The 13224-nt window shown below is 41.7% G+C and overlaps 1 protein-coding gene across 6 annotated transcripts in view; it reads left to right on the forward strand.

Moving 5' to 3' along the window:
* The window catches only part of C2CD5 (C2 calcium dependent domain containing 5), a 915439-nt gene that overhangs the window by 170588 nt on the left and 731627 nt on the right, over positions 1-13224 (forward strand). For 4 of the 6 annotated variants that reach the window (XM_086920370.1, XM_086920386.1, XM_086920379.1 and 1 more), the window contains exons 9-10: positions 2966-3154; positions 5493-5578. In XM_086920370.1, the coding sequence (XP_086776496.1) occupies positions 2966-3154; positions 5493-5578 (275 nt within the window). The remainder of the gene's footprint in view (positions 1-2965; positions 3155-5492; positions 5579-13224) is intronic. The other 2 variants (XM_086920391.1, XM_086920398.1) reach the window with 1 other exon arrangement.

Genomic DNA, 13224 nt, shown 5'->3' on the forward strand with positions numbered 1-13224 from the left:
ACAGCAACACAATTGCAAGCATTTCTGAGTCCTTTACACTGTTTTGCCTATTTGAGTGGCCAGTGGAGTGTACATATGTGAGCTTTATAAATTGTTTGACTGTTACCTACATTGATTAAGGCAGATTAGAATGTGTGGTGAGAAAAAAGGTATTCCCAGGTAAAGATATGCAGAAGAGCAAATGAGACCTGGCACTGCTCCTAAGTTTGCTGTCAGATATTTGTTTTTAGGACTGAGAAATATGCCACAGAGACCCAGCACTGACAATCAAAAGCACAAATTAAGCATATGGGTACGCCTTCTTCGTAGAGCATTGGTTATTTTTGTAACCAATGTGTTAGGTAACAGAGAATTAAGTGATGCATGGGATCTAAGTGTGTGAGTTTAATAGAGAGGTGCCATGCATGTGTCTTTATTATCATTTAGCCTCATCATATTTTCCAGTAGGTGCCAAAAGACGATGGTTTACCCATTCATTGTTAATTGCAAGGACCTTAGTAGCGAAGGGTAACATATAAGTTATATTTTCAGAGATATAAACACGTTTGTTGAATCTGTAATCCTGAATTACCAATGTTTTTTTTCAGTTGAGCAGTTGCATTCCTTGGCATTTCAAAACCATTACCCTTTATTCACAAATTAAATAAACGTTGGCCATTAAATAAGTCCTGAATCGATCAGATTTTTTACTACTCTACCACCTCCATATTTCCGAAAAGGTGTTTGAATATTGTTTTCTTCAGCACTTGCACTGAAAATGTATTCTTATGCATTTGATTTTTCAGAGTTATAGAGGATGGCAAAGGCTATGCTAAACAAATGTTATCAAATAAATACATTTTATGATTCAGCGAAGGAACAACAAACACAAATGTGAACTGTGATACTGTGTTAAGTACAGTATGATAAATAGATTCACAGTTATGACGTGATTTTTGTTTTCCAGAAGAATCCTGTTTTACTCCCACACTAAATAAACATTATAGTTCTTATATTGTAAGACTATTGGATTTAAACCTTCAATCTGTATACATTTGCTGGCACTATCAGTTTCCACAATTTCCCAAGATACAGTTTTGCAATGTAGCTCTGCGCTTTACACATCAGGTCAGTCATGGGAAAGATTTATTGTGGGTCTTTATTCCTGTGTTTTCAGCTGGTTGTTTGTTTTAAAGTAGATATATACAGCACAGTGATTGGCAAAACCTGTAGCAATTAGAAAGTCTGAAATAAAATAATGAATGAAGTCAAATTTATGTTACAAGGTTTTATAGAAAGCGCAGACAGTGGTTAGTCTAATCTAAAATTATGTAATCTCAACATGAGAGAATAGGCTGTGAGGTATGCAGACAATAAATTGTGCACATACATACATTTTATAGAGAAGTCACACACTATTTTGTAGTAGCATACTTATCAAGTTTATTTGAATAACAAACTACCAATTGAATGAACAACAATAGGATTTGCTATAAACTGGTTCTAAAATAAATGGTTCCTCCTATACAGGTAAACGCTTTCCTCAAGTGTTTTCTAATGTTAATGCCACAGTTAGCCTAGAAGTTCAGGTTGGAAATACCCAGCAAATACTAAAATCACTGGAACGTTCAAATAAATTGTATGCATCACATTAGGTGTTGATTTCTGACGTGTCTCCAAACAAAACCTAAAAAATAATTATCTAGGAAGTTTCAGCCTGTGGAGTTAGCAGTACCACCAATCACACCCCTATATCAATGTGAATAAACTAAACAATGATGTGAAAATCAAACGCTGTGCAAATCACTATCAGGTGGTGTTTGTTGGGCAAGTATGGGAATCAGGAATAGTTTTGAGGTCTTAGGTTCTGTCAGTCTGCAATTAAAGTTAGGAATGTAAATGTACTTCTAGATGACAGATCTCAAATTAGATGCCTAATGTAGACTCTAATAGTTCAGTTATTTCACTAAGAATTCTATTAACTTTTTTATGTGTTCACACCAATAGATTTAAGCCTCTCTAGTAGTAGTAACAGTTGTATTGGCTTTCTGCTGGTTTACTCCTGTATTCCAGGATTAAATCAGGAGTAATACAATATTCTTGCACCTACTTTCATCAATCTCTTTGTGCACCGACCCAAAAGAGTGGTATGCAGTATCAACAGAGATGACAAAAGTACAACTCTACATGCACATGTTCCTCTTGAGAATGAATACAATCGCCTCCCAATCAAACTAATTGGATGAGGCAAATTGCAAGAAATTTGATGGCTACCATAAACTGTTATCGCTTAACAAAATATTGCTCCACAGGCTGACCGATTACACTTGCTGAATGTGAAGTCAGATCTCTGAGATGTTTCTTGATATCTAAATACCTGGGTAGTCCGCATCTCCATGTCCATTTGTTTATATTTTCCAAAATGCTTATTGCAGATTTACCGCTAGTACGTGTTGCATACTGGCTTGTGCTACTTGATGTACACATTCTTCTTTCTGTTTAAATAATTTTTCAGCCTTAGATAATAAGACAAAAAAGGCTTAGAAAAGTTAAAATATCTAATTTTAGGCACAAAAGTATGAAAAAATAGATTTCTCTTCTGGAAATCAAAAATATCTCTTCATTAGAATTTGACAAAGATTTCACATTTATCTTTTTTCTGTGATGTTTGAGACTACTGTTTAGCTGCCATTGCAGTTTCAAAATGTGAGATAATAATTTGAATATTTTACCGAAGGCATCACAAATATACTAGTTCATGAACAGATTTTTGATAACTTGCCTTTCATCCCCATGGTGTTGTATTTTTGTTCTCATTATTTTGTAACCATTAGTGGTATTTCTCATACAAACAGCACTACATACTTGATAAATCTCTTTGGTAGCTTTTGTTGTTTTGTTGATTCATCATTCTTTTCTTTTATTCCTGTTCTCCATTTTTCATCTTCTGAATCTGCATCTTTTCTCTGCTGCTTTCCTTCAACAGCTCCCTTCTTTTCACTGGGGCCTAGGATTTTCCTGTGTCCCAGCTCCCCTAATCTCTATTGTGTGTCTCCAGACCTTAGGAAGACACATGCCCTCGTTTTGGGGTCTAGTCTAAACCCACTTCACACTAGCAATATCTGCCCTGTTTTGAGGAAATCCATTTCTTTCAGCGAAGAGCTGCTTCTGGCTGGTAGGAACAACCTGCAACAATATATTCACAAAGATTTTGCTTTCTCTTTTTTGTTGTGGAATTTAACAACAATAGCACAGTTATTTGCACAACATCATAATTTTAATTATGCATGACACTTCTAATGCTCTAACACAAACACCATAACATTTGGAAGCAAATTAAAAAAGCATGACTCTTATCTACGTTTTAGCGTTTTGTAGACTTAGCATGTGTTGGAGATTCTTGTACAGTTGCTAAACTATTTTTCTTTTCTTTTTTTAACCCTCAAAACTTCATGCTAACCGTCAACACGTATATTTAATGCCACTATTTGACATTTTGAATAGTGCCTTTCTCCAGTTCAGCTGCAAATGTATTTCAGTTACATATTTCATTAGTAAATATGATAACTTTTCAGTTCATCAGCAGAGAACTTTCATAGTTGACACATTAAACATGCCATCATTTTCTGTATACGTTTTTGTCTCTTAGTCAAAATTCCAAAACGGAACCACTCTTAATCATATATTCATGTTCTCATCATATTTTCACATTTCATTGCACTGTGTTTTGCACTTGACATTTCCAATTTTTCTCATTGGAGATGCCACTAGGTGTCAGCTTAGTTATTATGTTGACTTTTTTGTTCATTACTGTCAATTTTTGGCTTTTGTAATTACTGTCTTAGCCTATAGTTATTTCTGTAATCCGAATGAAATTTGAACAGGATATTTATTACAACAGCCAAAAATGTCTCAGCATGTAGTATACTTTGCCATTTCCCTGTATAAGCCCAGCGTCAAATTACCATGTTATATTAACATAGTTAATACAGTTGTCTGTTTTTTGTGTACAGTTATCTTTTGAGAGACATTGTTTTGCTCTGTGTTGTAGTTTGTTTTATAGCTATGCTTATTAATTTCACATGCCTGATTTAACATTACTTAGTACCTTTTAAAAGTGTATTCAATGTTTGTTCAGTTCTGATAAAGACACTGTTGTTTAAAAAAAGGCAAGGATCTAGTCACATACTTGTATTTTATTGTTTCCTTATCCAAGAACAGCTAAAAATTTTGTCGTAACTTTGTATGCTAAATTCTTTTTTAATTGAATGATAATTCATTTTTCAGTTTTTATGTATCTCTTATTATACTTCACAAAGTAGAACTCACTGTGCAAAGTATGTTAGTTGATAGGTCAGTTTTATTTTTAGTTCACCAGCACCTCTAATTGAGTTGTGCTAAGAGTAAAGATCACTGTACCAAAAGGTAAGCGGCAAGAATAATGTTCTTTATTTAATTTATTTTTGTAGCAGAACAAATAATTTTTGTAATGTGTGTGTGGATTGCCTTAGAAGAATCCTTTTAAATATCCACCATAGCATAGTTTGAGTGATAAGTGTTTAAGAAAAGGTACAATGGAGAGGGAAATATCGTATAAAAGGCCCCTTTTAGTGTTGGTTCTAGCTGCGACGATCACTGATAACTACGGATATTTTTTCCTCAGTTTGTGTAGGGTTATATTGAATCTTATTTGTTCACTGTAAAGATGGATGTACACTGTTTAGAATCACATTGTGTAATTTTGTTCATAGTGTTGAAAGTGCAGACAATCAGGATGAGATCACCAACAAACCCAGTGACAGTTTGCAAACGAAAGTACTGAATGATGCATGCCAATTATCATTCAGTCATGTAAAAGTCAACAAAATAACTCTAAATACTTGTTTCTGTATGGCTTAAAGTTGTAATAATAATATACCATTTGTACAGACCTAGTTATTGCACATGGAAAGTCTCCATTTTATTAAACTCTCTATTACAAAGCTCATAAATGACTGTTGACGCTAAATTTTAGGGGGGGGTACATTCTAAGAATTAGCCCTTTAAGATATCCAACATTGGTAAACATATACATATAAATCATAGTGCACTTCAAATGACTTCTCATTTGCTGAATTTGGGTTTATGATAATACTAACCTAGCTGGCAAATGCTGAATTCTAGAATCAGCAGGTGTAATAATTTGAGATACTTTTCTATGGAAATAATTCCAATAGTTAAGGGAATTGCGGGCTATGTGGGCAACATTAATTGTCATCTAAATTGTGAGCACATTTGCTGTGGGCTTGATTCTCAATGTGTGTGTTCATATTCTGAATATTTGGCTTAGACGGGGTATGTAAATGTTTGATTTAGCTTTCAACATGGGGCAAAGCAGTCATCCTTGGCTGTTTTTATAAAAAACATCTGTTACTTGATTTTTTAAATTGTATTTATCAAGCATAAAGAGTCTGAAACGAGCCTTTATATAACACACATTTCTTTGGATGTATTTTTCTGCCAATATTCTTCAGGAATGGGCAGTGGCAGTGGTGGAAAAGACGGGGGGCCATTTAAAGCTCTTTTAAGACAACAAACGCAGTCAGCGCTGGAACAGAGGGTAAGCATTTTTTTCAAATATCTGGAAAGTTTGATTGTTTTGTAATACTAATACTTTTGTTGGAGCAGGTGAATGTATAATTGAGAACAGTATATATGATTAGTAAATACTGAGGAACAAGTGAATTGATACTTTTAGCCTTAAAAGTAAGAACTTGAAAGTGATACCTCAAGCAGTGTCTACCTATCCTTCCACTTAAAGAAAACCCGTTTAGCCTCGCCTCCTACTGTACTATGACGGGTCTCCTTATTATCCAATAGTTTGTCCCCATTTTCATTCTCACTGTGGGCAGCCTCAGCTGTCTGTCGTAGACAGCATTTCATACAGTTCTACACAGAGTAAGCCCTTGGTCCTTTTTCTCTATTTATGCCTCTTATGAGGTTGTATGCCACAAAATTGTCACCAAAAATATTGACAAGAGAATATCGTATCAGAAGTATCCCCACAACAAACACTGAATTGACATATGTTGTATATAAACTTCAAAAGCAGTGAAAGATATATGGTGGAAGAGAATATTGTAAAAAACAGAAAGTATATAGAAATATACATAAATACATCATTATTTATTTATAAAGTTTTATATAGCCAAACGTGACTCTAGAGAGTATCGGAGCGCTTTACAAATGGTCAAGAATAGAAGCAGGTTGGGAAAACCACAACCGAATTTTGAACAGTACAAGATCTAATAGGTCACCAGGTCAAGGAGGAGACAACCACAAGGGCCAGGAGTGTTAGTTCCCCAAGCAAGAGAATAACAAGCAAGCAATAGACCTAGGTGTAGATACTGCACTATATCAAGGCCAGGTGTGTAGAGTTTGTGGGTTCTATGTCAGGAATTATTAATCAGTAAACCTTTGACTTATTTTTGAATGTTGCAGTTGAGGGGTTCAGTCTGATCTCAGGGGCAGGGTGTTCCAGATTCTTCAGGCAATACCCAAGAAGATTTCGTTTTAGGTTTTCTTTTTAGAAAAGGTCTGATTTTTTCGTGCTGGTGCTTCTAGAGGATAATCAGCCACCAGATAACTCCAGTTTTGGTGCAAGGTACCTCAGGGTGTGGAAGTGTAGGACTTTGTGTCATACAAGCAATTTTTAAGTCTATCCTTTCCACATATGGCAGCCAGTATTAAAATTTTAAATCGGAAGTGATGTGGTTGTTTCTTTTAGAGCCTGTGATAAGCCTTGCAGCAAAGTTAAGGAGGGCTCTCAGTGGAGGGTTGCACTTCCTTAGTCCAATCTAGAAATCACTAGTTTGATTAGTTTGAAAAACCTTTTAGATTGGTTTCTGGTTTCTAAAGACTTTTGCTTCCGAACTTCTAATGTACTTGTTATAAATGTTCCTGATTAATCTCAAGTGCTTAAGGTGTTCGAGGGAAGATGAGAATCTCCATGATCGTTCAGCTAGCCTAAGATTACGTCTTTCTGCATTTAGGCCAGTATGGTGTGACTTACCAGGCGACATCGAAGACGAAGGACTTAGGGAGCTAGCCCTTAAGAGGTCCTTGGAGGAAGAAGAGGCCCGCGACCGATGAGGGGCTGCCGACCCCCGCATTGCCAACAGCGTCATGTGGTGCTCCTGCGACGTCTGTGAAGCTGAAGACACGAGATGCACCTTTCGGAGTCAGGGTGCATGGCTAGTCACTACTGGCAAATAGGATCAGGGTGCGGGGTCGGCATGGTAGATCTTGGAGATCTCTAGACAAAGCACACTATCATCGTGGTAGGCCAAATGGCCAGATGTACTGCTCTCCGGATCCACATGGAAGCATGGAAAGACAGAATCAGATGTCAGCGCATCAGGGAAGGGCTTATATGGACACTAACGACGTCACATACCGGCGCACAGAGGTACTGCTGTAGAAAAGTTTCCAGATCCAGTCTGGCACCTGGGGATAATTCAGAGGTAAGGAATCTGCGGCAGATAGGCATGTTACTCAATTTGCAGATCGGCAGTGAGAAATGCGGTGGATATCGCTGACCTCATCCTCGCACACAGACTTGCCATTTTTCTCTCTCAATCTCCCTCTGGTGCACCCATGGGAGGTCGGTGAGGCCTCGACTGACGTCCCTCTGGACAGAGTCTAACAATCCGGGTGCTTTTGGGCGATCTATCTTTTCTGTGACTAGCTACGCCTTACGGTCCCTTAAAAAGGCTTATGCTTTGGGGAGTTTTTCTCATATGTTGTGGGATTCGGTTTTGCGCCTTCTTCCCACTGTCCCTGATGACTCAAGGGACACCCTTTCTCAGCTGATCCAGGATGGGCACCAGGCAGCTACATTACTGATTCATTGTGGCCTGTATAACACAGATTCCAGGGCCCTTTCGGTGGCTCTTCGCCAGTGTGCTTGTCTACATACCTCCTGGTTTGTCCGAGGCTGTTCAGTCCACTTTGGTGGGCATATCTTTTCATGGTCAATATCTGTTTGGCTCTCAAGCTGACTCTCCTCGGAGTGGAGGGAAATCTTAATACCTGATTGCCATACCGTTTTCTTCTTCCCCCGTACTCTGTCAGGCTTGGAATGGTCTCCTGTATTCCCTCTGTGTGGACTTTTACAGGGCTGTGTCAGTTGGCTTACTTTTTTACTAGTCCTTCCATATGCCGTCCATTTGGTGCCCTGCCCCGGCAAGTATTTTCCTTCTGCATTCTTCCCTGTCGATGACAGTTTGTCGTCCCTGGTTGTTCTCCGGGATGCATCTTAATTTCTGACCCTGTTGGTGGTTATGCTAGTGGTTGCACGGTTTTCTTTGGTTTCTACCCAGATTCCTATTTGAGTGTTTTGAAGGTATTGTGCAGATGCCTTATTCCCTGTCCGACAGGGTACTTAGTATGCCTTACAGGTATTCCTCAGTATGTTTCTGATACTTTTGTACCACTTATAGGAGGCTTCTCATGCCGTGCTTGGTACACTGATACTAGTCGACAGATGGTGCACTGGGTTCCTACTTGCCCCTCCCACTTCCCCCCGTTTTCCACACTGCCACGATGGTTCTGCTCTTCCACACTGTTGAAGCCCCTTTTTTCTAGCAGATGCAAGGAAAGGGATATGGTTTTTGGCCTACAGTTCTTTGTCTGGGTCCGCACTGAGTGGTGTACTTTCTTTCTTCAGGCGATACCACTTGTGCTAGTTTTCACTACACTGGTGAGACGGACCCCTGCCCGCCCATTTTTTTTCTCTTAGGTTCCTTATAGCCATCCCTTGTCCGTTTTTTGGCATGAGTGGCTCACTCTGCCACCCTACCGCTTCTATGTATCTGCATGGCTTGTCTCTCCTCTGCTCCTGCCTTGTGCGAATCTGCGGTTGCTTTCACTTTTTGATTGGAGCAGTTTCCATGGCAACCCCGAAGCCAACCGCATCTTTCCGTTACTGGCCTGGCTGATCTTCTGGTGTTCCTTCTGCTTTTTTTGGAGGTATATGGTTAATGTTCCTCTTCCTTTCTTCTCGAACATGGATTCCATGCCCGACCCCTTCGGGTTGGAACGTACAGAGGTTTGTGATCCCTTAGGATTCTTTTCCGGGGAATTTCCTCCACTTCTTGTGAGCGCAGTTGCAGTTTGCACCCTTAGGGGTCCTGTCTCCCTGGTACTAATAGGCTACTGAGTATGATCTTGGGTGGCATCAGGATCTTCACCCACGTTGGCTGAGCACGTGTTGTCCAGTGCATACAAGGACTTTCCTTTGCTTTTGACCTTCATGCTTCCTATGCTCTGGGCACTTAACACTTGCCCTTTGGTTGGACTTTACTTTCTGGCTTTGGTTTTCCAATACTAATTTCTTTTACGCAGTGGCCTGGTTGTCTGCATATTTACAACAAGGGGTGGTGAGGGACAGAGTCTCTGAATTAAGCAGAAAGCTCTCACCCAGTCAAGAGATCAGGGCTAGATCCAACACCGTTTTTTAGCTCACTGCACCATCCCAGTTTCAGAACCTGGCTGTATGCAAATTAGTCTGTTCCTGTCCCAGTGCATGGTGGGAACAGGGCAAACCAAACTACAAAAGCCAATTCTTACACTGGGAAGGAAACAAGCTCCCGGGGACCGGTTTCTGGCATTACAGCCGTCTTCGGCCCGGTTTGCTTGAATCCTGATGGTGCAATGAGCAAGGGTCTCACATCTGAGAATACCCTTCCACGCTTAGGGTGGACAAAAATATTTACAACAAGGGGTGGTGAGGGACAGAGTCTCTGAATTAAGCAGAAAGCTCTCACCCAGTCAAGAGATCAGGGCTAGATCCAACACCGTTTTTTAGCTCACTGCACCATCCCAGTTTCAGAACCTGGCTGTATGCAAATTAGTCTGTTCCTGTCCCAGTGCATGGTGGGAACAGGGCAAACCAAACTACAAAAGCCAATTCTTACACTGGGAAGGAAACAAGCTCCCGGGGACCGGTTTCTGGCATTACAGCCGTCTTCGGCCCGGTTTGCTTGAATCCTGATGGTGCAATGAGCAAGGGTCTCACATCTGAGAATACCCTTCCACGCTTAGGGTGGACAAAAATATTTACAACAAGGGGTGGTGAGGGACAGAGTCTCTGAATTAAGCAGAAAGCTCTCACCCAGTCAAGAGATCAGGGCTAGATCCAACACCGTTTTTTAGCTCACTGCACCATCCCAGTTTCAGAACCTGGCTGTATGCAAATTAGTCTGTTCCTGTCCCAGTGCATGGTGGGAACAGGGCAAACCAAACTACAAAAGCCAATTCTTACACTGGGAAGGAAACAAGCTCCCGGGGACCGGTTTCTGGCATTACAGCCGTCTTCGGCCCGGTTTGCTTGAATCCTGATGGTGCAATGAGCAAGGGTCTCACATCTGAGAATACCCTTCCACGCTTAGGGTGGACAAAAATATTTACAACAAGGGGTGGTGAGGGACAGAGTCTCTGAATTAAGCAGAAAGCTCTCACCCAGTCAAGAGATCAGGGCTAGATCCAACACCGTTTTTTAGCTCACTGCACCATCCCAGTTTCAGAACCTGGCTGTATGCAAATTAGTCTGTTCCTGTCCCAGTGCATGGTGGGAACAGGGCAAACCAAACTACAAAAGCCAATTCTTACACCGGGAAGGAAACAAGCTCCCGGGGACCGGTTTCTGGCATTACAGCCGTCTTCGGCCCGGTTTGCTTGAATCCTGATGGTGCAATGAGCAAGGGTCTCACATCTGAGAATACCCTTCCACGCTTAGGGTGGACAAAAATATTTACAACAAGGGGTGGTGAGGGACAGAGTCTCTGAATTAAGCAGAAAGCTCTCACCCAGTCAAGAGATCAGGGCTAGATCCAACACCGTTTTTTAGCTCACTGCACCATCCCAGTTTCAGAACCTGGCTGTATGCAAATTAGTCTGTTCCTGTCCCAGTGCATGGTGGGAACAGGGCAAACCAAACTACAAAAGCCAATTCTTACACTGGGAAGGAAACAAGCTCCCGGGGACCGGTTTCTGGCATTACAGCCGTCTTCGGCCCGGTTTGCTTGAATCCTGATGGTGCAATGAGCAAGGGTCTCACATCTGAGAATACCCTTCCACGCTTAGGGTGGACAAAAATATTTACAACAAGGGGTGGTGAGGGACAGAGTCTCTGAATTAAGCAGAAAGCTCTCACCCAGTCAAGAGATCAGGGCTAGATCCAACACCGTTTTTTAGCTCACTGCACCATCCCAGTTTCAGAACCTGGCTGTATGCAAATTAGTCTGTTCCTGTCCCAGTGCATGGTGGGAACAGGGCAAACCAAACTACAAAAGCCAATTCTTACACTGGGAAGGAAACAAGCTCCCGGGGACCGGTTTCTGGCATTACAGCCGTCTTCGGCCCGGTTTGCTTGAATCCTGATGGTGCAATGAGCAAGGGTCTCACATCATTTGGTCTGCCCTGTTCCCATGATGCACTGGGCCAGGGACAGACTAATTTGCATATAGCCAGGTTCTGAGCTGGGATGGGGCAGTGAGATAAATAACGGTGATGGATCAAGCCCTGATCTTTGGACTCGGTAAGAGTGGTCTGCTTAATTCAGACACTCTGTTCATCACCACCCCCTTTTCTGTATCGTTTTTGGCCACTATAGGTGTGGCAGGGTATACTCAGACATGAGTCCCTTTCTCACTGCTCCATCAGGATTCAAGCAAGCCGGGCCGAAGAGGCTGAAATGCCAGAAACCGGTTCCCGGTAGCTTGTCTCCTTTCTGGTGAAGAATTGGCTTGGTAGTTTGGTCTGCCCTGTTCCCATGATGCACTGGGCCAGGGACAGACTAATTTGCATATAGCCAGGTTCTGAGCTGGGATGGGGCAGTGAGATAAATAACGGTGATGGATCAAGCCCTGATCTTTGGACTCGGTAAGAGTGGTCTGCTTAATTCAGACACTCTGTTCATCACCACCCCCTTTTCTGTATCGTTTTTGGCCACTATAGGTGTGGCAGGGTATACTCAGACATGAGTCCCTTTCTCACTGCTCCATCAGGATTCAAGCAAGCCGGGCCGAAGAGGCTGAAATGCCAGAAACCGGTTCCCGGTAGCTTGTCTCCTTTCTGGTGAAGAATTGGCTTGGTAGTTTGGTCTGCCCTGTTCCCATGATGCACTGGGCCAGGGACAGACTAATTTGCATATAGCCAGGTTCTGAGCTGGGATGGGGCAGTGAGATAAATAACGGTGATGGATCAAGCCCTGATCTTTGGACTCGGTAAGAGTGGTCTGCTTAATTCAGACACTCTGTTCATCACCACCCCCTTTTCTGTATCGTTTTTGGCCACTATAGGTGTGGCAGGGTATACTCAGACATGAGTCCCTTTCTCACTGCTCCATCAGGATTCAAGCAAGCCGGGCCGAAGAGGCTGAAATGCCAGAAACCGGTTCCCGGTAGCTTGTCTCCTTTCTGGTGAAGAATTGGCTTGGTAGTTTGGTCTGCCCTGTTCCCATGATGCACTGGGCCAGGGACAGACTAATTTGCATATAGCCAGGTTCTGAGCTGGGATGGGGCAGTGAGATAAATAACGGTGATGGATCAAGCCCTGATCTTTGGACTCGGTAAGAGTGGTCTGCTTAATTCAGACACTCTGTTCATCACCACCCCCTTTTCTGTATCGTGGTTGTCTGCATAGGCTACTCTGGTGTTGGCCCCGTCAACCTCAGTCCTTTTTTCTAGTCCTCCATTGTGGTCTTTATTTCTCTATTCTAGCGGGGTTGTTTCTCCCCTGTATTTTTTTTTTCAATTCTCTCGACTGCCTAATCGTATAGTTCGGTAAGTAGTGCTATTTCTGTCTGCTCCCTTGGTTTTCTGGAGCGTGTACTTCCACCCCACCCTCTCCCTTTAAACGGTGCCATGGCTGGTTTCTAATTTGCCATTGTCTCACCTTTGGCCCTTGGCCGCTGTTGTGGTCATAGTATGTACCCTTCTTGGGTACCTGTTGTTGCACAGTATTAATTCTGTATATGTTTATGCTCATATATGTCATATATATACTTTCATACCAGTCTATTTATATGCGTTTTATAGCTCCCTTTTCTTAGGATTCTATGCTGCATAGTCCCAGAGAGACACCCCTTGAAGTGTTTCCTCTGCCAAACGTGGTCTATGGCCATGATTGTTGCTATTGCTCGCAATGCTTTATCAGCCATCGGTTGGAGCCCTCTGTCCTGCCTTTTTCTTTCTCTGGGAGCTT

Source organism: Lissotriton vulgaris, chromosome 1_1, assembly GCF_964263255.1.
Source record: "Lissotriton vulgaris chromosome 1_1, aLisVul1.2, whole genome shotgun sequence".
Lineage (NCBI taxonomy): Eukaryota > Metazoa > Chordata > Amphibia > Caudata > Salamandridae > Lissotriton > Lissotriton vulgaris.